General features: G+C 43.5%; 1 protein-coding gene across 5 annotated transcripts in view; it reads left to right on the forward strand.

Moving 5' to 3' along the window:
* LOC147625697 (uncharacterized) overlaps positions 1–7103 on the forward strand; it is a 30913-nt gene extending 23810 nt beyond the window's left edge. For 4 of the 5 annotated variants that reach the window (XM_086817211.1, XM_086817213.1, XM_086817214.1 and 1 more), the window contains 9 exons: positions 3600–3680; positions 3937–4050; positions 4148–4609; positions 4780–5237; positions 5412–5511; positions 5710–5769; positions 5868–5960; positions 6070–6189; positions 6282–7103. In XM_086817211.1, the coding sequence (XP_086673337.1) occupies positions 3600–3680; positions 3937–4050; positions 4148–4609; positions 4780–5237; positions 5412–5511; positions 5710–5769; positions 5868–5960; positions 6070–6189; positions 6282–6602 (1809 nt within the window). In that variant the 3' untranslated portion in view covers positions 6603–7103. The remainder of the gene's footprint in view (positions 1–3599; positions 3681–3936; positions 4051–4147; positions 4610–4779; positions 5238–5411; positions 5512–5709; positions 5770–5867; positions 5961–6069; positions 6190–6281) is intronic. The other variant, XM_086817212.1, reaches the window with a different exon arrangement.
* The last annotated feature ends 16979 nt before the right edge of the window (positions 7104–24082 follow it).

Below are 24082 nucleotides of genomic sequence, written 5' to 3' on the forward strand. Positions count from 1 at the left end.
CTATACTGCCGGGCAGCACCTAATGCTTTCGTTTGTCCTCTTGGAAGTTGGTGACCTCTATGTAAACCGTTGTCGTAGTGCTTGTGGCCAAGGGCGGATAGGAACTGATCATGTGCCTCTTGTGGTCGTGCACCGTCTTTGGCTGCTTTCTCTCATGTGCAAATCCTTGATTACCTTTTGTTGTTGCTCCTAGTCATGTCGTTGGGCCTTGAACTGCAGCTCCATCTGGTGCATTTCCATTTTGTGAGTCTGCTAAAATTTATGGTGCTCAATAGCAAAAGTGTGCTTGGTTAAAAAGGAGTCGGCAGCAGCAGACACGGAAAGGAATCGATCATGCCCTTTCGTGCATCGTCTCTGGCTGCTTTCTTTTGTTGCAAATTCTCGATTACATTTTGTGGTCAAGTCGTTGGGCCTTGAGCTGCAGCTCCATCTAGCGCATGGCCATCTTGTGAGCCTACTCAAGTTTCTGATGCTCAATAGAAAAAGTGTGCTCGGGGGTAAAAGAAGAAGTTGGAGAAGGGGGTCAGGTGCGGGTGGGTGTTGGGTGCCGCACACGGTGTCGGATTGCCATGGCATTGTCTATCATGCGTGCCTGTGGGCTGCCCGGGGCTTGCACACAATGCGGGTATTCCTGCAAAGTTGTCTTATGCTGAGCATAAGGGCTGGAGCACACTTATTTAGGGGTTACACGGCTGGAAACACTGGCCGACTAGGGCTGTGGGCTGGATGACTTGCAGAAGAGGATACAATAATGTTCACATGGATGCATGACTTGGCCATCATCAACAAATGCTTTTGCAAATACACAAACATCATCAATCTTGGCAAAAGCTTTCACACATCTTTTGTAAGCCGCCAATACAATCAAGCATCCATGAGTTTTCTTTTATGTGTGATGTGTGAGTCCAAGGAAGAGTGCATCTCTCCAAGTGTGTGGGTGTCCTGCCCCGACTATGAGTCAAAAATAGGATGTAAATGCGGCCAAATGAGCACACAAAAATATGTCAAATGTGTGTTAGTGGCAAAGAGCATGAGGTCTACACCAAAGACACAATGAATGAGACAAGGCTAAATGGTAGACACTCCATCAACACAAAGCTAGGACGTCATCAACAAAAAGAACAAAGAAGTGGAGTCAAGATCACACTAACCAAAGAGGCTACCACAACGTCGACATCGTCATCAGTAAACCATAAACAACAAGCATAAGCAATCAACAAACCACTTCCCTAACCTAAAGCATATGTTGTAAAAAGGCACCAAATGAGTAGACAAATTGATATGTTTTGAGAACACTCGACCACCAGAGAGTAGCCAAAGTAGCACCCTGGGGGAGTCAAAATTAACCCGACCATCTCTAAAATAACCTCTGAGCTAGAGAGTAACCAAGCCAAAAGAGCTTTTAAGTTACCTAGCCAAGTTAGAAATTAGAGGGGGTGATGGAACTATTGTAACCTCGCATCTGACCACCTTGCAGTAGCCTAGAAATATGGCACCAAGGGGGGATGCTGAGAAATGTGATACCATTGAGTACAAGGAAGAGGTAGGGAGTGAGAATGAGTAGCCAAGCAAGAGCAAAGTCTAGCATGAAGCCACATGAGCAAAGGAAATTATCCAACATTATCAAACCAAAAGGTGTACCTTCTCATATAAAAGGGGACCATTTTCAAACAATGAACATATCACTTGCACTTATCTCAAGTCTCTTTATGTATCCAAGATAATTCATCTTGGTGTCTAATTGTACTTGAGTGCATCTTAATTAGCATACACTCATAGTGAGTATTCTTCATTTCTATCCACCTTCGATTAGTGTAGTCATTAGTGTAGGATTAGTGTTTCTAATTATGTAGATGTCTTGTCATTAGGACAGCTTGACCCATGATTCTTAACATCTCCATCCTCAATTCATATTGAATGGATAGAAGACAATAGCCTCTTCCTCCTCTGGCTTAGGGAATCCCAACACCTCAAGGAGAACACCTGTTCCAGAAAAACTCCCAACCACAAGTGATGATACTCGTGTAAAATTGTATCAGTGATCCAATGGTTAGGTATTTCTGCATCAATCTGTGCAATCCATCGGTGACTCCCTCTAAGATGCTGGGTAGCTGCCTCTCTCTGATCATCTGCAAGACTCTTAAAATTCTTCCAGGCAGTTAGGTATTGTTGCTGTGCATCTCTCCCAATCTAGCTGCACCCAGGTGTCTGCCAAGGTCATCTTTGATAAAGTTGTTCCACATAATGGGCTGCCTGACAACCTCATCTACTCAGCTTGGGGGCCTACGATCACCACCGCTCTCAAGGCGAGGGGTCAGTACGAGGACACTTGAAGAAATCCTGCCAAGGGTCAGTACCAGGAAGGAATGTTCTAACCACCAACTTGCAAAGTAGAGATTTACATTGGATCTCTCGATCAAAGATATTCAATCCCCCTTCATGCTTGGGAAGGATAATAGTTTCCCAAGCAACTCTGGCCATGGTATTTGTTGTGGCATCAAGTCCTGACCACCATAAGTTGCGGATCACCCTCCGCTACTATTTAATGCATCGATGGTGCTCTAGATGCCAGATTGAGCTTCTTTGAGCTCCAATGAAGGACCTTTTTCTTTAGGCTCATGAGCATAGGGGAAAATTGTTGGGCCGTCGTCCCTACCTGGCATCCAAGGTATCTGGCAATGTGTCCTCTCTCAATCCATGTGAAGCCAACATCTGTGCCCCAATCAGTCCTTTCAAGGTCACCGACCAAAAATCCATCAGACTTATGCCAATTTAACATCCACAGCTGTCCCACTACAACATGGTCTCATGTGATCATCGGGTGAATCAAGAATGGGTGCATGTCTGTCGACTTCTTTATAAACCCAAAAAAGCTGAAGTTTGGGGGAAGCGGGACCGTCTGCTGTGTCGTCTGGGGGGCGTGTTTGTGCCGTCTCCTAGTGCATCCCCTGGCTCTGGGAGAATCTATGGCAATGTGGCCCTGTTGTCGACAGACACTGCATTGGTCTGGTCTACCGGCAATCTCCATACGCTGTCTGAATAAAGAGCCATTTAGTCTTGGCAGCATCACATGTTCATCTGTAAAACAAGGGTCAGTGGCGAGTATCGTGACTCGTGGTACCCCATCAGCACTGGCCGCGACAGCTGCAGCAGCCGTGGAAGGTGTCTCTGGAAGGGCGGATACACTTTACTTTTAATTTGACAATTTCCATAAATTTCCCACATTTTTTGTGTATATATACATACACACACTTATCTAAATTATATATATATATATATATATGTATATATATATATATATGTATATATATATATATGTATATATATATATATATATATATGTATATATATGTATATATATGTATATATATATATGTATGCAGATATGGAGAGAGAGAGAGAGAGAGAGAGAGAGAGAGAGAGAGAAAGAAAGATATATTAACGTCTCCTAAAGGCCGAAATGGCCCATGAGACCAAAACAAGGTACAACTGGTGATGATGATGTCTCATCATAACAAATCTGAAAGAAAGAATGAAAATAGTAACATCCTAAGAGAGTTTTGATTCTTTCTAAAAGTGCAACCTATATTGTTGATCAGGATGCTTTGGTTGGAGAGAATGAAAGTCATGAAAGTGGAATTTATTTCTTGAAAGCACAGCGCCATCAATTGGAGAAAGATGTATGTGCCATGCCCTTCGTTTTTACTTAGGCTGTTGTGCTGCACTAATTGCTGACAATGATTTGTATAGATGTATACATTTGTTTCCTATTGTGTTGATGTGTTGTCACAACTATAAAAGTGGTCATATGCTGCATCTCTTTAGTTATCTTCACCCTTAGCCTCAGCACATTAATAAACAGAATTTGTGTATGCATTATGAAATGAAGTTCATGACATGTAAACTGATCCCCTTGCTTTTTTCTGGAGGATGCAGGTCTTTAGGCTACAGAATAAGCTTCAACAAGAGGTTGACCTGCATTATGCATTAGAGAATGCATTCAGGCAAGAAGCTGGAGTTTTCTCAACATTTCCTAATCTTCCTGTACAAGTATGTTCCCTAGTCAGCTTAGATTGTCAAATTCTATTTTTACTGGTTTAAGTGTCTGCAAATTTTCATTACCAAAATGCAATATTTATACCTGCAGGCACAAGAACTTGTTACAGATGTTGCCATGCTGGAAGAGTCTATCTCAGACCTTGAGGAGCGGATTGCTTCCTTAACCTGGCAGCTAGGCTATGAGCGAAGGGAACGACAAAGAGCAGAAGGTACACTATTGAAACTTCCTATGCAAGTCCCAGGTCAAGAAGCTCAACTAAGAGAGTCAAGATGCAACCAGTCTTGCTCTATACAACAGCCTTGTTGCCCTACACCAACTGCTTTGGCAAATCCCTTATCTCCTAGAATTTGTAACCCTACTTCTCCATCTAAAAGCAGCCGCAGTCATAACTCAGGGGGGTTCTTTACAAGTCCTGCCAAGCAAGGTTTATTTCAGAACTTCTACTCTGGAGATAATGAAAGTGGCTCACAATCTTACTGCCTGGTTCAAAATGCAAATTTGGGGTGCAGACATTTCTGTCAGCAATCAAGCTTTTTTTCTCCTGAAAAGGTATCTACCCAGTGCATGCTTGCTTACTCTGGCAGAATAGAAACTTTTTACAAGTTCAAGGTTTTTCTGGTGATAAGAACCAAAAAAATAAGTGTTTTGGTCATATCCTACTATTACTTACTCTGAGAGAGAGAGAGAGAGAGAGAGAGAGAATCTGCTTGCTTTTGCAGTTGAAATTAAAGCACTCTGCTCTTTCAAGTGCCACATTATATGGAGAAATGGGAAGTAAAGAGACAGTCATGGACGTGAAAAAGTCTTGGCGTCAGCCAAACAAGTTATCACAAGAAATGGTGAACTGTATGGTCAGTATTTATCAGCACTTGGCAGATCGTACAGACGGTCTTCCTTCATCCAAAAGGAATTCTTCCCCAACTTCACCCTATGGAAACATCACAGCCTCCTCTGTGTCCTCTCTTTCTGAATCATCTTTAATGTCATTTACTCGAAGTCCAGCAATTGACTTCCAAAAGAATGAGTTAGGAACCAAAAGTTCCTTTGATCCTTATAAAACACCAGAGAAACTTCCTTGGGTAGATATTGGCAGTTATGGCACAGCCATTGAAGTTTCTGAGATGTGTGTTGGGAAGGAGCAACTGGAGTATGCTGCTGAGGCCCTTCGGATGTTCAGGTGAGCTTACAAGCAGCTTACAAGGAAACCATGAAATATGACCTTGTTATTGGAGCTTCATATGCATGTGTTAGATAAACAGCTCTTGGTTACAAGCTTAGGCACTTGCAAGTTTGAAGAAAAATCATCCATTGAGCTAACTCGTGTCATTTGTGGTGAAACATTCACTAAAAGGTCTCTTGTGGAGCAATTATCTCGAGTTGATCCAAGCAGCATGAAACACAAGGAGAAGTTGGCATTTTGGATCAACGTCTACAATGCTTTGATGATGCATGTTGGTTGCTCATGACCCTTTACCTTCATTTGTTGCATATGTGTTTTCTAGAAAAACTTGAGATGTGTGTGTGAGAGAGAGAGAGGGCTGGAGGATGTGTGTGTGTGTGAGAGAGAGAGGGCTGGAGGATGATGTTCGATGAACCATTGTGTTTAACATTCATCTGTGTAATCGAACTTTTCTGTACACCTTGTTTAGGCGTATCTTGCATATGGAGTACCCAAAAATGATTTCAAATTCTTTTCACTGATGCAAAAGGTTTGTTTTTAGAATAAATGTTCTTTTTAATTTGGCAAGAAAGGCCTAGGTGAAAAGACTTTGCATTACACCATCAGGCTAGATTTGCGATTGTGCAGGCGGCCTACACAGTTGGAGGGCACTCATTCAATGCAGTTGTCATTGAGCACCTTTTGCTGAAGACAAAAGCTCAATGGTATAGACCTCAAATTGTGAGTTGCTAGAAAAACCCATCTCAAGGCAATTGAAATACCATTTGTAGGTTACAATGGCCGCTTTCACCTTGGCTCTGCTACACTTGACAATAATGGGTAAATGCAGGCACTACTGCTGGCACATCAGAAACTGAGGCTAAGAGAAGAGGTCAGCATGTTTGCGATCGATCATGTGGAGCCATTGGTGACATTCAGTCTAAGTTTTGGAGCCAGTTCTTCTCCTGCGGTAATTATGTTTTGTGCAGGCTCTTCTGTTGCAAGAACGCTAGCCTAATACATGAGCAAAGAAAGGGGTAAAATTTCACTACTTGTTTGCAGGTTCGGGTGTACACGGCAGAGAATGTACATGAGGAGTTGCAATCCTCACTGCAAGATTATGCTCGTGCATCAGTGGGAGTGAGTGCCAGGGGAAAACTGCTGATACCAAAGTTGTTGTTTGAATTTGGGTGTGACTTAGTCGGAGAAGGTGAAATCGTGGACTGGATACGGCAATTCTTACCTTGCCAAGAGTCTAGTCTGATAAGGAATTGCTCGAGGATTCAGCAAAACAAATTTCTGAACTCCAAACATTTTTCTGTCATACCCTTTGATTTCAGATTCCAATACTTGTTCTTACTGGGGCAAAAGCAAGGAACATAGGAAAACATGAGCGCCATACTACTTGCATTGTTAGCTGGTGTTTGTTCAAACAGAAATGCCCTCAGCATGAGCATATAAGTACCACCAGCTTCATACTTCTGTTCCCGCCCGCTGCAAAGAGTCCTGCAGGTACCATCACCCATGTACAGTTAGATGGTGTCCACAATGTGCATTGCAGGCCTTCAATCTCTTGATATTTCTGCTCCCACCAGCTGCAGAGAGCTTTCTTGCATATAGTACCGTATACGGAGCTTGCTCTCATGTGCATTGCTTAGGCATTCAATTGATACTACTTTGTGCAAACAAAATGTTTGCCTTCCCCATTTGTACAGTCATAAGAATTCCATTAGACCTTGGCCACATATTTGTAATGCCAAGTGTTGAGTCTCTTGTTTCCGGGATCGGGCTTTTCCTAAAGAGTGTTTATCTGCAAAAAGAAAAGAGATTAGTGTAGCATGGCTCTCAAGCCAGGTTTTTCTAATAATTATATCTTCATTTCTATAATCATTTGTCATTAGCTCACAGCTGAGGAGACAATGGTGATTTGTAATGACATTCTATTAGAGTGCTTAATCAGGTTTTGATGCCGTCTGTTGCTACTTGATTACCAACTCCTCATAAAGAAGGTTGAGACGAAAGATTTATGTTTCCTCTTAATATTATAGAGCTTTGATGATAACTGTGGCATTTGTAGAGCCAACGCCACCGATTGCTACTAGGTTCTTGAACCGCCACTGCTTCCAATTTAGAATCTTACTGGGCGTTCCCAGGGGCGAGGTTAACTGGGTCTCCTTGATTAAAGCCCAACTGTGCCAGATTTTGGCACAGTTAGGTCTCTCTTATTTAGGGTTTCTCTTGCTTCAACTGCGCCATGCAATCAGCATGACAAAGCTTGTGGGCACGAGAATGCAAAGGCCCTGCAGGCATTTAACCCATTGTCAGAAGAAGACCCTCTTAGAGCTGCCTCCCGAGGCCTCCAGGAAAGTCTCCTTTTAAACTTGCTTGGTTAGTCATGCACGTGGGGCAAAGCCGGATTTAGAGTTTGCTCAACTTTTGAAAAAATCTAACTTATGTTGAGAGGAGAAGGAAAAATGCTCCCTCCAATTTTTCAGAAAATAGTAGTAATCGGAATCCTGATGAAATTATTGCATTTTCCTCTTCAACCCATGGTGAGAAGGATTCATGTCAGGTTCACCCCAAAATGTATCCCAACACTGAGTCACCCCTATTTTGGGCCTTAGAGCCCGAGAGTGGCACCTAGAGGGTTGTGTTAACCCTTTAAAGAAGATGTCCATTCCACGGATAAGGGAGCTTCAATTGTATTTGCTATTTTCTTGGAGTCACATTAGCACACTCGAAAAGGGTACTTAGCTATTCTTAAGGGAAAAAGAAGGAAATAACCAATATTTTTTTCTATACTTGATCAAATCATCATGCTTACCACTCAACATATGTGCGTGGGACTACGCTCAATGTGGTAATATTGTTCTCTCATCATATCTCATCATATTCTTTAGCTTTTTCCATCGACTTAGGGATAAGAAAAATTTAGAGCTTTCTTCTTCAAGCTCTTCTCCATAGCCATGGACATTGAAGGGAGAAACATTCAAAAAAGACTCTCTTGGGTGTTTATGTAGCTCGTAATAGGCCCCCATCGAGCCTGAAATCGCGAACGACAAAGATAGAAAATTATTGGAAAGGAAGGTTGATCAATTTCAACAAGTTGGTTTGCTTGCAACAACGTAACACGTGATTTGAATATTGGCCCAAACAATGTAAGTTTCCACCCAATTGTAAGGGACCACATGGACTTTGTACTTAATCAAATTAATTATAATTAATTTTCATATTTGGAATAAATCATATGCTTATGGCTTTTGTGTTGTTTTTTTTACATGTGTAGTTATCTTTCCTTGAAACTTGATGGAAGATCAGTTTATCAAGAGCTTAACATGGAATTTTGAGGCATTAGATTCCATAAATCACTCCTTTTGTTTTTTATAAATCTGGACCACCACACTACACCACAAGAATGTATCCCATATATACCTATCATCAAAACATGCTTTTTTTTCTTTGTAATAATAGATTACGCTCCATGATCATTGCTTCTTACCTCTCCCCTCTTTGTACATAATCATGCCTCATCACATCTCCTGTGGCATCCCACCTTTCCTTTTCAAGTGTTGCAATGGAGTTTCTGTTAATTCTCTGTAATCTTTAAGAGTAAAAAATACTTCTTGGATGTGAGCTAAGCACTTTAATAATACCTCTCCATCTATAGATTTCATTGTTGTAGTTTTTTTGCTCCATTTCCCAACTTCCATAGAACAATTTTCTTTTTTCATCTATCCTACATTGCACTCCTTATCTTTGGCTCTCATGGTTTGCTTCTCTCACTCCCACTCACTCACAAATGTAAACATTATAAATAGTAAGAGGAAAGTTGATTTGCACATTCAAGTTGATGAGGAGTATGCTAGATGTAGGGGTGAACACCAAAAGTGGGGACCAATTGTGAAAAGTCTAGGATCAGTATGTCATAATAGGAGCTATGGCAAACAACAAGAGGTTCTTAGAAGCTGTGCATATAGAAGCCACATGGAGGATGATGGGGACACTCATCCAGAGCAATGAGTTATCGATGTAGGCAGCCAAGGCCAAGCTAAAATGGTGGTGAGCCATAACATACTAATCAACTCTGGGGAGATAGCAGAAGCAACAACAACAAGAAGTTGTGAGGGAGGTCAAATTCCAAGATCAAGAGTAAGACTACGGAATTGAAGAAATTCAAGATGATCAAGAATTTCAAGAAGGACAAGGTAATGGTGGAGTATAAAAACAGAAAGCGGGAAGACAAAAGGGAAGCCAGAAAACTTCGATCAATAGCAATGGCACTAAAATATCCAAAGTTCAAGGAAAAGAGTGATGAAGATCTAGATGCTCATGTCTTCTAACCATATGTTTAGCCATAAGATTTCCAATAGCCCACAAAATAGAGCTCTTTGCAACAACACTGATGAGTGGTAAGGCTACTAGTGCATCATATGATCTGGATCACTTCCAAACGTTTGATGAGCTCAAGTTTGCCTTCTTGAAGAGATTCTGGAAGGTGCTAGTGAAGCTGTAAAGACTCACTCAAAAGAAAAAACCCACAGAAGACGATGGAAGTGCTAGTCAAGCTACACATATGATGCTACGTTCAAGGCACTCTTGATGAGACCTGATCAAGTTGATAAGCTAGTAGCATACCCTAAGCTAATGGTTTATGGGAGGTTTGTGGTTAGTGCTTGTTAACCCATGGCGGACATTGCGACATACTATATTTTACGTCATTAATTTAAATATTCTGAGTCATGGGCCGGGCTTGTCGGCACCATATGTTAAGGATGAAGGGATTGGGTGATCGCCGATGAGAGGCGCACCTTGGATATCAGTAGGATAAGGGTTAGGGTCGGTCGGCCATGTATGGGCGCCCAAGTGTGAACGGCCAAGTCACCTATATGAGTCAAATGTAACCCTAAAATCCTCATTCTCATGTGTTGTGAATAGAAGAGTGCTCTTGCCTTATCTCCTTGTTTTCCTTCTCCTGCGTGTGTGAGAGAGAGAGAGAGAGTGAGTGAGAGAGCGATCGAGCGCACTGTGTAGCGGCACGGCGAGACGGCGGAGAGGCGGTAGAGCGGCGACGGCGGCTCCTCCTTCACGGCTGCGACGCGGGAATCCTTCAAGGCAGCAGTTAAGCGGTGAGTGACACACCCTTTGGCATTCTGTTTGAGCTTCCTTCCCTGGTTGTATGCTTGTAGCCATTCGTGGCTCGCATACGGTGTCTGGCAAGTCCCCAGCTACGACCTGTGCGGCAAAAGCGCACATTTTTGGCGCCGCTGCCGGGGAGTTGCCCTGCACCAAGCTCCAGTTTGCAGCTCGACTGCTGCGTGAAGTTTAATCTGCACTGTAGGAAAGCGACTGTGTGTTTGTTGTTGAGGTGTTTCTGTGTTTTGCAATCTCTGTTTCTGCAATTTGTCTTCTGCATTTCTGTTTCTTTTGTTATTTTTCCGCTCCGCGTGTGGGCGCACGATCGGTTATCTGGTTTTCTGCGTGTGAGGGGGTTTCTGAATCCCCAGATCTGTGCTGTGTGCACGAACTGCGCTGCGGCCAAGGCTAGAAACCCTAGAAAACTTATCCAGAAAAAAACAGAAAATAAAAATTCTAAAAAATAAAAAACAAAAAATAAAAAATTAAATTTTATTTTGAAAGAAAGAACCAAACATGTGGAGAGGAAAGATTTTCTAATCAGAGAAAAAAAATTTGAAAAGAAAGAACCCCAATTGACCCACGACCCACGGCCCCGGTCTCGGTCTCGGTCTTTTGATATATATATATAGGAGAGTGAGCCTCCATAGCTTTCTCTCAAGTGAGAGCTTATGGGAAGTCGTGCCCTATATGTAGCCCACTCCCCAAGGAGTAAAGAGAGCATGTGGGATAAAGCCCTCACCCTTTCCTCCACAAGCAAATAGGCTTTTGCCCCTTCCCCCCAAAGGAAACGGACTATTTTGAGGACTACAGGAGCTCTAGATAGGCGAACACGGTGCTGTAAAGCACACTAGGACCCTTTAAACGATACGCTCGTTTCGAGCTATCACACGCCCTAGCCCAAGTTCGACCGTAAGTAAGGGGGTCAAAAACGATCTAAAAACGAGTTAAAAACGAGGTGCAAAATACCCTAAGAAACCACTTGTGTGAGTTTCAAGGGTAGTTACCAACGCACGTAGGGTACCCACATCACATGCATCTACGCTCTGGTCGGGTGCTGGAGTCTGAGCCACTAGAAAGCATTTCAGTCTACGCAGGCTCACACCATCCCTCCACGTTGGCATCTTGGCCTTCGGCTGGAACCCAAGGGAGTGCAACCCAAGATCCACGAATAGTGGATAGTGACTCGTCTTCTGACTCAGAAGCCATGGAAGGACACCCTACCAAGAACCCTGAGGAGACAAGCCAAAACATGCCAGTGTGGGCCCCACAACCCGGATCTAGCATGTTTAGTCGTCTAATAGAGACCTTTAGTAGAGCTACACGCTCTGAACATGCGACAAGCGAAGTAAATGAGGAAGGAGGGGTAGTAGATTCGCCATTCACATCTTATGTAGACCCTACCCTCCCAAAGAGTGTCCATGTGGATATTCTACCCACTTCGTTCAATGAGGGCCCTACTGAGCTACCACATTCCGATGCTCCTCCTAAAGTAGAGGTCCCTAGGAGCCAATCCATAAGAAGTGACATTGCGTCCACTTCAAGAGAACCGTTTGGCACACCAAGTCTGGATGGGATATTTCTCAATGAAAATTGGGAATATGATCTACACACAGAGACTCTAACGGACCTATACACGGGTTACACATATCATGTAGGTTGGTTAGAAGTCCTACGATCTACATCTAGCGCCACTAATCTAGAGGAGCAACAACACATGATATGTGAGGTGATTCATAGAATTATCCAAATTGAGAGGCAAAATAGGGGAGTGAACTTAGTTTCCACTGGCCCTATGAGATTTTTGGATACGGGCAAGGCAAAACAACCAACCCTATCACAATTGGAGACTCCCTCGGTGAGTCCCATAGACCCTTCATATGTTGTTTCGCCTGGAGTCTCAATGCAGGTTGAGCCCACGAGCAGTAACTTTAGCTTTCCAACCTTGGCTCAACTTTCCATTAGGGAATCTGCAATGCCTACCCCAATGATGAGCATAGCTGAAAGTGCACCTGTTGCCGCTGTAGTTAGTACGACACCGCTACCTAGTGGAACAGTACCTACAACAGTGCGTGCCAGTGCCTATCGGCCTTATGTACCTATTGTTACTCATGCTCATGTAGCTCCTACGCCTCCTAGTATGCCAATGGCGTATGCTCCAAGACCGCCTTATCATAACCATTATCCAAGGGGAGCTAGGCCTAGTCACATATCATATCCTACGTCATTTGCCAACCTACTCAGACCAACGCCAACTCCTATCAGCCAAGCTATCCCAGAAGTGCCTCCACCAACTATGCCTGCTCACCTAGGTGATCTCGCAGCGTTTACTCAGACGATCGGACGATCTATTGCGGAAAACATGCGGGGTATGCCTGAGAGAGAACCTAGAAGCAAGGCAGTACAAGTGGCTAAGCTCACTCAAAACTTCAGTGGTAACGAGGATGTTAGGAAGCACATTGAAGTCTTTGAGCACGTGTGTGATTCCTTGGAAGAACACAATGAGCTGCATAAGTGTAAAGCCTTAGGCTTAACCTTGAGTGGGAAGGCCGGAGATTGGTATCGAACCTTAAGGGTTGAAGAGCGCACTCACTACCCCACTCTCAAGAGATTGTTCTTGAAAGAATACATACGTGAGGGTGTGCTTTGGGGGGTAGCATCTCAACTCCAAAAAGCTGAACGCGAGGAAGGGGAGTCAGTGAGAGACTTTATAAGTCGATTGAAGCATCTAAATTCTCGCTGCACTCCCGATGAACGCTTCAATAACAACCAACTCCTCGATAGATTCATCCGAGGATTGCGCCATGAGGACATTTACAATGGCCTAGTCATTAGAGGTCTTACAACGTGGGAAGCAGTCACTGCCAATGCAATCCAGTTAGAAGACAACTTGATGATTGCAGGTAAAAAGGTGTCTTCAGAAACAAAATCCGTTAGTTCGCAAGTATCTGGGCACGAGCCAATGACGGTAAAACCTATTGCCAAGGAGCCCAAGATATCTGAAATGTCTGTGACCGACCTTACTAAGGCTCTCCAAGAATACTTTAGGGGTAATCGAGCTCCTCAGAATAGCCATATGTACCCAAGGAGAGAGCAACAATGGTGTTCGGTGTGCTTAGGACCACATAGCACGAGTGAATGTCCCACATTTAGAGTCAAATTCAATGGAAATTGCAATGCATGTGGTAAGTATGGCCATCAATCTAAAGATTGCCTAACACTTAAGCGAATGTTGGCAAACCAGGCACCACTAGCTTGGTCAAACACACCTCAAGTACCCGCGCTAATGCCTGCACAACCTATCGAGCAACCGTCACAGCACATAGTTCCAAGGAATCCGAATGTAGTCCAGTCTGTGCCGTTACCACCGCCAGTGCTAGGACCACAACCTCCACATCCAAGGATTACCCCAATAAACCAGATGGGTTGTGAGTCACATAGTGCATGTGGGGATTATGAAGAGGAGATAGACCCTACTGCTCCATATGGGATTGATACGTTTGAAATGATTCCCCAGTACTACATGGAGGACCATTTCGGGCAAGTTAAGCCTGTATATCAAGCGGCTGCTCTCGCCACAAGGGGACAAAACCTTAATACCTTGGCGAGGAGACCACCTCTTCAATGCTACGAGTGTGGTGGACGGCATCGTGTAGCGGAGTGCCCTAATAGGCTACGGAAGATCGCCACTCAAATGCAACCAAATCAAGGGAGCACATCGGGAATGCCGGTACTTACATGTAATCGTTGTGGCATAGATCATTTGATCGCTCAATGTCCACATAATCCTAATGCACCCAAGATTACACCATTGAATTTGGTTGAGGTCACCAACCAAGCACGAAGAACCACACCCGTTGTACCCGTGAATGTAGTTACACGGTCAATGCTTCAAAATCAAAACTACATTCTTGAAGAGAGGGATACTGCATCAATCACTCAGGCAAAGAAAAAGAAAACACGACGAAAGAGATCGCTTAATGCCACGAGCTCCAAGCCCAGTTCAAAGACTAACATAGGGACAGGAGACGACCCCGTGTATATGAATGATCCTGAAGATGATTCCGATTCAATAGAAACCATGGGGACCAAAGCCACTACCTTAAGGGAGGAACCCACTCGGGAGCTCAATGAAGGAGAATCAAGCGAGTACAAAAATAAGGGGAAACAGAAGGAAACTTCCTCGGCCCCACAACCAAGTCAGTTAATGCCCTCTCGACCACCCAAACTGACTGAGACTCCCCAAGACAAGCCACGTGGGCCAAAAACCCTCAAGAAAAAGATTGGTACTTACCCAAACCCAATTGAGGAGATTGAACAAGTGCAACACTTAAGGGGTTTGGTGGAAGAAACACAAACAGAACTGGAGCCAAACCCGAGAAAAATCAAAATTCCAGACACAGTGTTTCCTACGCAAGTTCAGCCTCACAGGAACCATAAACCGTTAGCTATACCGAGTATCATTCGAGAAGAAAGTGAGGATAGAACATCAGGAAGTGGGCAAACACCCTTTTTGCTTGAAAGAATGTTTAGTGAGGGAATGCCTGACCCCATTGAAGAGGAAGTGATTCCATCTTCACCAGTCCCTAGTCAAGGGGCGATGTCTCGAAAAGTACCGTTGAATGTGTCTAAGCTAATGGATTTCATGTCCTCTGAGATCAGAACCACGATCATATCCAAATTATACGGAGATCCTGAGCTATTCTTAGCTCTTCGGGCATTTCTCAATGGAGAACTAAAGGCGGGGCTACCACAATTTGCAAATATGGATAGACCCGACACGCTTCAAGATGAAGGGGAACATTGGGATCTACAACCCAACTTAGATGAAGATTCGGTCGTTGAAATACCTGTTAACAAGTTGGAACAGTACTTTGAAGGGGATGAATCTAATGCCACCCTCCCCATTACTACCAAGGGATTAACTCTAAAGGGAATCCTTGATGGTGGTGCTGGAGTGAGCATTGTGACTAAAAACTGTTGGGAATCCATGGGAAGACCTCACCTCGAAGTCACAAACATAGTGGTTAAGATGGCAAACGGAACCATAGCTAAACCTATTGGAATGTTAAGGGACCTCAAGATCAAGGTCCTGGGATACAAGGTAAAACATACCTTCATTGTAATGGATTTCTCCAAGCATCCTATGTCATATCAAATGATCTTAGGACGTCCTTTCATGAGGGAAGCACAAATGGTACATGACTGGTCGAAAAACCATGTCTACCTACAATTCCAGGACTCTATCATTCGAGTTGATCTTGAGAATGGTCGTGCACATCCTTTAGGAAGCAAGGTTATCATCGATAATCGATCGGATACCACTGTTCATTTTGCCCCATTAAGGTATTGCTATACATGCAAAAAAGAGACTGATGATGGGAAAGATTCTCCTTATATGGATGTCCTACCGGGTATGACTGAGTCGGATAACGTGGATTGGGTACACCTAGCGGCAACCATAGACACATGGGGAAATAGAGGCACAAGTTGGGTAACACCTGAGGGGCAAGATATGCCACCGTTAGTGCCAATAAACATGATAGGTGTTATGCACTTGACTCCTGATGGCGAGAACGTGGCAAACTCCACCGACACTGAAAGTAGCGAAGACTCTGACCAATGCAACTCTGAGTATGAATCTCAAGAAGAAACTGACCCTAAGCCTGATGGGGAAAATGAATCAAATATTCACCCAAATGTGGAAGCAAGGTGCTCAAGGCCTAAGACAGTGACCTCTTGCAGTTCATCCGAAAGTGAAGATCGACCAAGTGAGTTCGAATCTGATAGAAACAAAAATCAAAAACTTGGTAAGAAGAAAACAAGACATAAGCGCCAACGCTATCGAGCTAAGGTACGAACTGCAATAAACAAGGAGCGATCCACTGCAGAATGGCTTAGTTATGTAGGAGCCATTGATGCTCATCGGAAGATAGCGGATAATTGGGGACAATACCTCCAAAGTGTCATGTGGTGTATTCCGCAACCTCATGACATCGCCCAATTAGAAATCGAAGAGAAGCCAAAACTAAGTCGTGCTGCAAGAAGGCGACAAAACCAAGAGTTGGCTCAGCAGCAAAAGGAAGCGGAATTGAAAGAAAAAAGTCTGGCACAACAGGAACCAGTAGACTTACACCCCGCACCCGAGCATTTCAAATCATTCACCACAAGGGAACGTAAAGTAGTCTACACAAAAGCCCAACGAACACCTACCAATGGGAGTAGCGGTGTCTACGATGGCCCTGCGGTAGTTAAGGAGATTGACTTAGCAGATCCGGGTGAGGAGTCTAAACCAGTTTATATTGCTCAAGACCTCACCAAGGCGGAAGAAGCTGCACTTACGAAGCTTCTTAAAGAATTCAAGGACATATTTGCTTGGACATATCATGATATGAAGGGTGTTCCACCCTCGGTGGTGCAACACACGATTCCAATGATTAGCACTGCTAAACCAGTCCAGCAACGTCCCTACCCAATGAATCCTAAGTACGCAAAGATTGTACAAGAGAAAATTGAAAAGCTGGTAAAATGTGGATTCATATATCCTATTGAGCACTCAGAATGGGTTTCTCCGATAGTCATCGTACCAAAGAAGAATGGGAAACTCAGAGTGTGCGTTGATCTCAAAAAGGTTAATGCAGCCACCAGAAGGGATCATTACCCCTTGCCGTATTCTGAACATGTGCTTGAAAGAGTGGCCGGCAAGGAGGCATATAGCTTTTTAGATGGGTACTCGGGTTACAATCAGATCACAATTGCAGTCGAGGACCAAGCTAAAACAGCATTTATCACGGAGTTTGGAGTGTTTGCCTTTCGCGTCATGGCTTTTGGCTTGACCAATGCACCTGCAACATTCCAACGATTGATAAACACGGCCTTTAAGGAATATCTAAGGGACTTCTGTGAAGCTTTCTTAGATGATCTTTGTGTTCATTCCTCTTGGAACGAGCACTTGATGTGTTTACGAAAAATATTTGAAAGGTGTAGATTATATCGCATCTCCTTGAATCCTTTCAAATGCCAATTCTGGGTTAAACACGGAGTTATCTTAGGGCATATAGTGTCCAAAAATGGGATTTCCACTGACGAGAGTAAAATCAAGGTCATTCTGGAATTACCCCCACCCACCAACTACAAGGGAGTCCAACGCTTTATGGGCCACGTTGGTTATTATCGAAGATTTATTCTCTTCTTCGCCGAGATAGCTCGACCATTGTATAAGCTTCTCATCGAGTTTATTTGGACCGAAGAATGTGACCGTGCCTATGAGCTATTAAAGAAGGCCTTGGCGAGTGATCCAATCTTGAGAATGCCTAACTGGGATTTACTCTTCCATGTGCATATTGATGCATCAAACTTTGCTATTGGGTGTGTGTTAACTCAACCTGGAGAACATAAGCTAGACTACCCCATTAGCTTTGCCAGTCGCCAGTTGAACGATGCTGAGATGAACTATACCACTACGGAGCGAGAAGGGTTGGCAATGATATATGCAGTAAGGAAATTTCGTTATTACCTCCTTGCCACCAAGTTTGTTTTCTATGTGGATCATCAAGCATTGTTGTATCTGGTAAATAAACCATGCTCCACAGGAAGAATCACACGATGGCTATTGATTCTTCTTGAGTTTGATTTCACGGTTGTTGTGAGACCTGGCAAGAAACATGTTATGGCTGATCATTTGTCTCGCATACCCAATGGTGAGGCTCCTACAGGGGTTGATGATGACTTACCTGACACTTCCCTGTTCATGGTGGAGACAATGCCTGAATGGAGTGAGAAGATTGTTAACTTTTTGGTTAATGGCTTTCCACCCAAGGAGCTTCGTAAAGATCTAGCTCGAAAGCTGATCAAAGAATGCGAACCCTATTGCCTGATAGCCGGGACTCTTTATAAAAGAGGAAAGGATGACGTTCTTAGGCGTTGTGCCCGAGAAGATGAGTATCTATACATTTTGCAAGAGGCACATATGGGTGTAGCCGGTGGTCACTTCTCAGGAGACTTAACTGCGCGAAAGATCTTACAATCAGGGTATTGGTGGCCCACTATGTTCCAAGATGCATCACTCTTTGTGAAGGGTTGCGATGAATGCCAACGATATAAGAAACCCCAAAGGAAAGATCAGATGCCCCTACATCCAATCAAAGTAAACCAACCATTTGAAAAGTGGGGTTTAGACTTTGTAGGTCCAATTAGCCCAGCGGCCCGAAACACACAATCTCGCTATATTATTGTGGCCACTGACTATATGACCAAATGGGCTGAAGCGAAAGCGACACGTAAGGCAGATGCGAGGACAACAGCCAAGTTCCTCTTTGAAAATATAATCACACGCTTCGGTTGTCCTTTTGAACTTGTGAGCGACAATGGAACGCATTTTATAAATGACGTGATTAAGGAGCTCACAACAAATTTCATGATATCCCATCACAAATCTACTCCTTATTATCCGCAAGCGAATGGCCAAGCCGAGAGTACAAACAAGACATTAATCTCCGTTTTGACAAAGACAGTTGAAGCTCATCGCACGGATTGGGATCTAAAGCTCACGACAGCTTTATGGGCCTATCGTACTGCGTACAAAGTGGCTATTAATTGCACACCATTCAAAATGGTATATGGCCAAGAAGCAGTCATGCCGTGAGAATTTGTCATTCCTAGTCTTCGTGTTGCTACTCAAGAGGGTTGGGATGGTAATCCCTTAGCAGAGCGTCTGTATATCCTTGAGCGACTAAACGAAGAAAGACAATTGGCTGTATACAATGCCCTTGTGGAGAAGGATAGAAGGAAAAAATGGTTTGATCGCCATCTAAAGGACAAGGACATCAAGGTTGGGGATAAAGTCCTGATATATGGAGTGCGAAACGAAAAGAAGAAGCTCAAATATGCTGGTAAGGGACCATATAGAGTATGTGAAATTACACCGCAAGGTACCATCAGAGTGGAGACTCTCGACGGAGTTGAAACCATTGGATTCCTTAATGGGAGTAAATTCAAAAGATACTATGACCCCCTGAGCCAGGAGGAGTTACACGCAATCCATCAAAAGAAGGTAGCTAAAGAACAGGCTGAGCTTAAAAAGATACAAGCAAGAGTCGAAGCCAAAGAACGTCAACAGCGTGCTAGGAGACAACGAGAAGCCAACTTGGGAATTACGCAAGTATTTTTCGAGAAAGCAGAGGAGGATGCATTGGAATCTGACCCACCTCTAAGATACCCAATTGAGTTACAGAGTCCTTACGGGGAGGTGCTGTATAATGCATTATTGGATACAGGAGCTCAACACAATTTGCTATCATATGGCGTGTGGTGTCAACTGGGAAAACCACCTTTATCCAAGAGTTCTATCCAAGTTCAAGGAATTAGCAAGAAGAAAACCCCTGTCTCAGGAATTCTGCACACTCCGGTTGCTTATGACAAGGGAACCATAATTCAAAGCTTTTTGGTTATGCCTGCTGGTACCATGGAAGGGACTGTAATCTTAGGGCGTAAATGGATGATGGCCACCAAGTGCAATATCGATTGGGCAACCAGACAAGTCACAACGCAAGAACCAACACTAGGTCTGACCGCTCAAAATCCCGCACCTAAGTCATCCACTCAAATATTAGATAACGAAAAATCACAAAGTCCAGTGGCAAAACCATCTTCGATTGTTGGCCACCCCTCTAACGCTTCAACGCCAAGAGTGGAAACAGGCAAGGTGGTCCCTAAAGCTTCGCTTACTATGCCAAAGAGTACATATAAATGGGTCCCCAAAGCTTCGTTAACAGCTACTTCCCCTGCTCAATCTCGTTCAGCCACCAAGAAGCCTCGTAAAAGGAAAGTAGCTACCCACCCGAGAAAGGGCAATGTAACATTGCGGTGGATCCCTAAAAAATTATTAGTAGCCCAAGGGTACTACGAGGGGAATGACCAGATTTGGGTTCCTAAACATAAGGTGAATCCCTCTACATCACCTATAAAACCTTGCAAACCAATTGTTGCCACCCCAATGACAATTCAAGACCGTGGTAAGGGAAAGGTAACAGAGTGCTCCGCACCACTTCCAGAGTTAGTTTGGATTCCCAAACGATATCGATCATTACCACCTAGCTCAGGAAGGGGGGAGCCACATGAAGCTTCTAGCTCCTCATGCCAGGTACACAATCATATAGAAGTTTCTACATACTCTACACCTACTCTTGTCAACACCCAACAAAAAACCGATGAGTCTACGTCTCCCCTTGTAATAGTATCGTCGGAAACCATTTCCTCCATTCGTCAATGGGAGCGTACACTACCATCTCTACAATTGGATGTGGCCACAAGGGTCATAAAAAGCTATTTGCCCACATCACAACCTATGACCCGCCGCTGGACAAATTGGTTCCAAGAGGCTGCAACATCATTGCAAATAATATGATCTACCCAAGGAAGGGGGAGCATGTACTCACGCTCGACATTCTAATGCTTCCTCCTTAACCTTCTCCCCTGACCATGTAATTGCCAAATTCAAGGGGATGTATATATATAGCTTCATACATAAACAAAACAAAGAAAACAAAATAAAAAAATAGTAAAAAGAGCAAGAGCACGTTAAGAGCAGAGATATCCGTATACAATCAAGAACTAGATTGTCCTGTCATAAACCTACTGATGCTATATCTGTGTTTGCAGATATGGCAGATGCCGATCATCATACACTTCATCCACTCCTACCTTTGGTGAGAGGTATCATCTGTACCTTTCTCAGATATTCCACATGTGCTATCCTGTAATTGAAACTGAATGGGATCATATAGATGTACTAGCCAGAGAGGAAAATATTGAGGAATTAGAATGGCTAATTCGCCTATTGACCATGACCGACCCCTACTCCGTAGAGGACATATCCCCGATAGCCCAATGCTTTCCTTTTCCACAAGATGACTATCCTCGCATGGTTACATTTTTGATGAGTTTATGTGGATGGGAAAATGAAAAGGAAATATCTGACAATGATGAATGGACGGATGAAACTCATGGCACTACTGAGGTTGATTTTATTTATTTGGATGATGCGGATAGAGGCTTAGCCTTAGGGCTAGAGCCAGGACTCTACAACATCCTCTTACCGTATCCTCAGTAGTAGTGTGGTGACTGGTAGGTAGGTTAGCGTTTCCAAGTTTTTTCTAGTTTAGATTCCTTAAACAAGTCTTGAAATTTTCACACTGATGTGCCTCTCGAGGTATAGTGCTTGTTAGTTGATTGTACAGGTTAAAAAGTTTGAGGTGGGTTCGCTTCCAAGTCCAGAGACTGCCGTAACGTTCATCAAAATATATCTACATCAAATTGCAAGCTGTCCCGTCAAATCAAGGAGATCTCCAATTACAGGTGTAATTCTTCCATACCCACTCTCTTTCGTTTTTACTGTTCAATCAATTGCATAAACTATAATGCATGACCACATGGAAATTATCAATGTACTACTTAGTTTTTGAAGTTGCTTGCATGCTAGTGTAAATCATTAATGAGCTTAACTTTATTGGAAATATTCCTAGGCAGCATGACGTCTTTAGTTAACCTTGGAATACGATTGTCTTAGGTCTAGGGTCAAACCATCTTAATGTTTGAACACCTGGCTGTGTGTGTGTTGACCTCTAGGACATAGATTTTACCCCTTGTCGAAAAGATGTAAGAACACATTTTTGTTCAGGAGCGAAGATCAAAACAAACTTTTTTTAAAAAAAAAAGCCTACAATAAATGGCAATACAAGTCTATGATGTGCTTTAATGTTGGCCTATCGCCTTATTGATACTTGGTAGGCGAGGAGTATTCTACTCCAGACCGATGCCTTGGTTGGTAGGGGGTAGCCTTGCCTAAAGTGAGCTAATAGATTCCTGGATAATGCCTTGTGTTAAACATGGTACCAGGATCGATGTTAGTTTTGCCTTAGGAAGGTCGCCATTGTGTATAAAAATTGTCATGTGCAAAAAAAAAAAAAAAATAAAGGCAAAAGGCTCTTGTAACTCTGATGTTTCTTGTGTCCCTAGGCTCGTGGTAACTACTTGTTCTTAGAGTAGACATAGTATGGTCATCTGTTTATTTATTAAGCTTGGTTATTTTCCTTGACTTAGGCCAGTTATAAACCTTGATTAACCTTTGACACCTTGCTAACTCTTGAATTCCTTTCAATAATTTTAAACTCCTATTAATTTGCTACACTAGCTCACTCATGTACCCTTAAACTAAGTTCTAATAGCATCATCCATTGTGGTCTCACACGCTTGAATTTATACACTTTATATCTTTTGATACCTTCACTCTACATCCCTGTTTTGCAGACGGTCTACCACAACAACCCTCTCGAGCTTACCATACCATAGCTTCCGAGGACGGAATCTACATCAGGAAGGGGGGCATGTTAACCCATGGCGGACATTGCGACATACTATATTTTACGTCATTAATTTAAATATTCTGAGTCATGGGCCGGGCTTGTCGGCACCATATGTTAAGGATGAAGGGATTGGGTGATCGCCGATGAGAGGCGCACCTTGGATATCAGTAGGATAAGGGTTAGGGTCGGCCGGCCATGTATGGGCGCCCAAGTGTGAACGGCCAAGTCACCTATATGAGTCAAATGTAACCCTAAAATCCTCATTCTCATGTGTTGTGAATAGAAGAGTGCTCTTGCCTTATCTCCTTGTTTTCCTTCTCCTGCGTGTGTGAGAGAGAGAGAGAGAGAGAGTGAGAGAGCGATCGAGCGCACTGTGTAGCGGCACGGCGAGACGGCGGAGAGGCGGTAGAGCGGCGACGGCGGCTCCTCCTTCACGGCTGCGACGCGGGAATCCTTCAAGGCAGCAGTTAAGCGGTGAGTGACACACCCTTTGGCATTCTGTTTGAGCTTCCTTCCCTGGTTGTATGCTTGTAGCCATTCGTGGCTCGCATACGGTGTCTGGCAAGTCCCCAGCTACGACCTGTGCGGCAAAAGCGCACAGTGCTTCAGATGACTGTGGCATCATCTAATCTGAAAACTCTCATATTTGGACAAGTCGTAGCATGAGCAATGAGAGCAAAGAGGATCCTAAGAAAAAGAAAGAGAGAACTAAAGAAGAAGAGGAAGTCTGAGAAAGGTATCTGAGAAAGAGTGTCTTGGGAAAAAGCAAGAAAGAACTAAAAAGAAGAATCAGAGAATGGTAAAGAGAGAGAAGAAGAGTCCCCAGCGTTAGAATCTGATGAATACGTTGACTTAGACTAGAGATTAGATTCAGATATTGAAGAAGAGCGAAAACCTTGGAAGAAGAAAGGTAGGAAGTAAGTGGGATGTTCATAAAAATCTAAAGGCCCCCCTAGCAAAGCTTGTAAGAGCAAAAATGAATCTAGATCAAGGCTTGTATAAATTGTAAAAATTAGGGTCACACTAAAGAGGAGTGTCAGCTCCCTCTTGCTCATCAGCTAAAGAGGAGTCTCAGCTCCCTCTTGCTCATCAGCTAAAGAGGAGTCTCAGCTCCCTCTTGCTCATCAGCTATGCACTATCTGCAACAAGACGAACCACACCACTAACAAACTATAACACTAGGAAGAATAATCCTAGGGTGATGGAGACACAGCAATGTTAGCAAACCGGCACTAGACATCAATCACGTACTACTAGGGCCTCAAACTAACCACCTTATAGAAGAGGAGGTGGTGGAAGTTTTGGCCAAAGAGGAAGGATTAACATGCTATTATTATAACACACCTGATCACAAACGAGTAGACTATC

The sequence above is a fragment of the Cibotium barometz genome, chromosome 23 (genome assembly GCF_041138505.1).
Source record: "Cibotium barometz isolate CiBa-2024 chromosome 23, ASM4113850v1, whole genome shotgun sequence".
Classification (NCBI taxonomy): domain Eukaryota; kingdom Viridiplantae; phylum Streptophyta; class Polypodiopsida; order Cyatheales; family Cibotiaceae; genus Cibotium; species Cibotium barometz.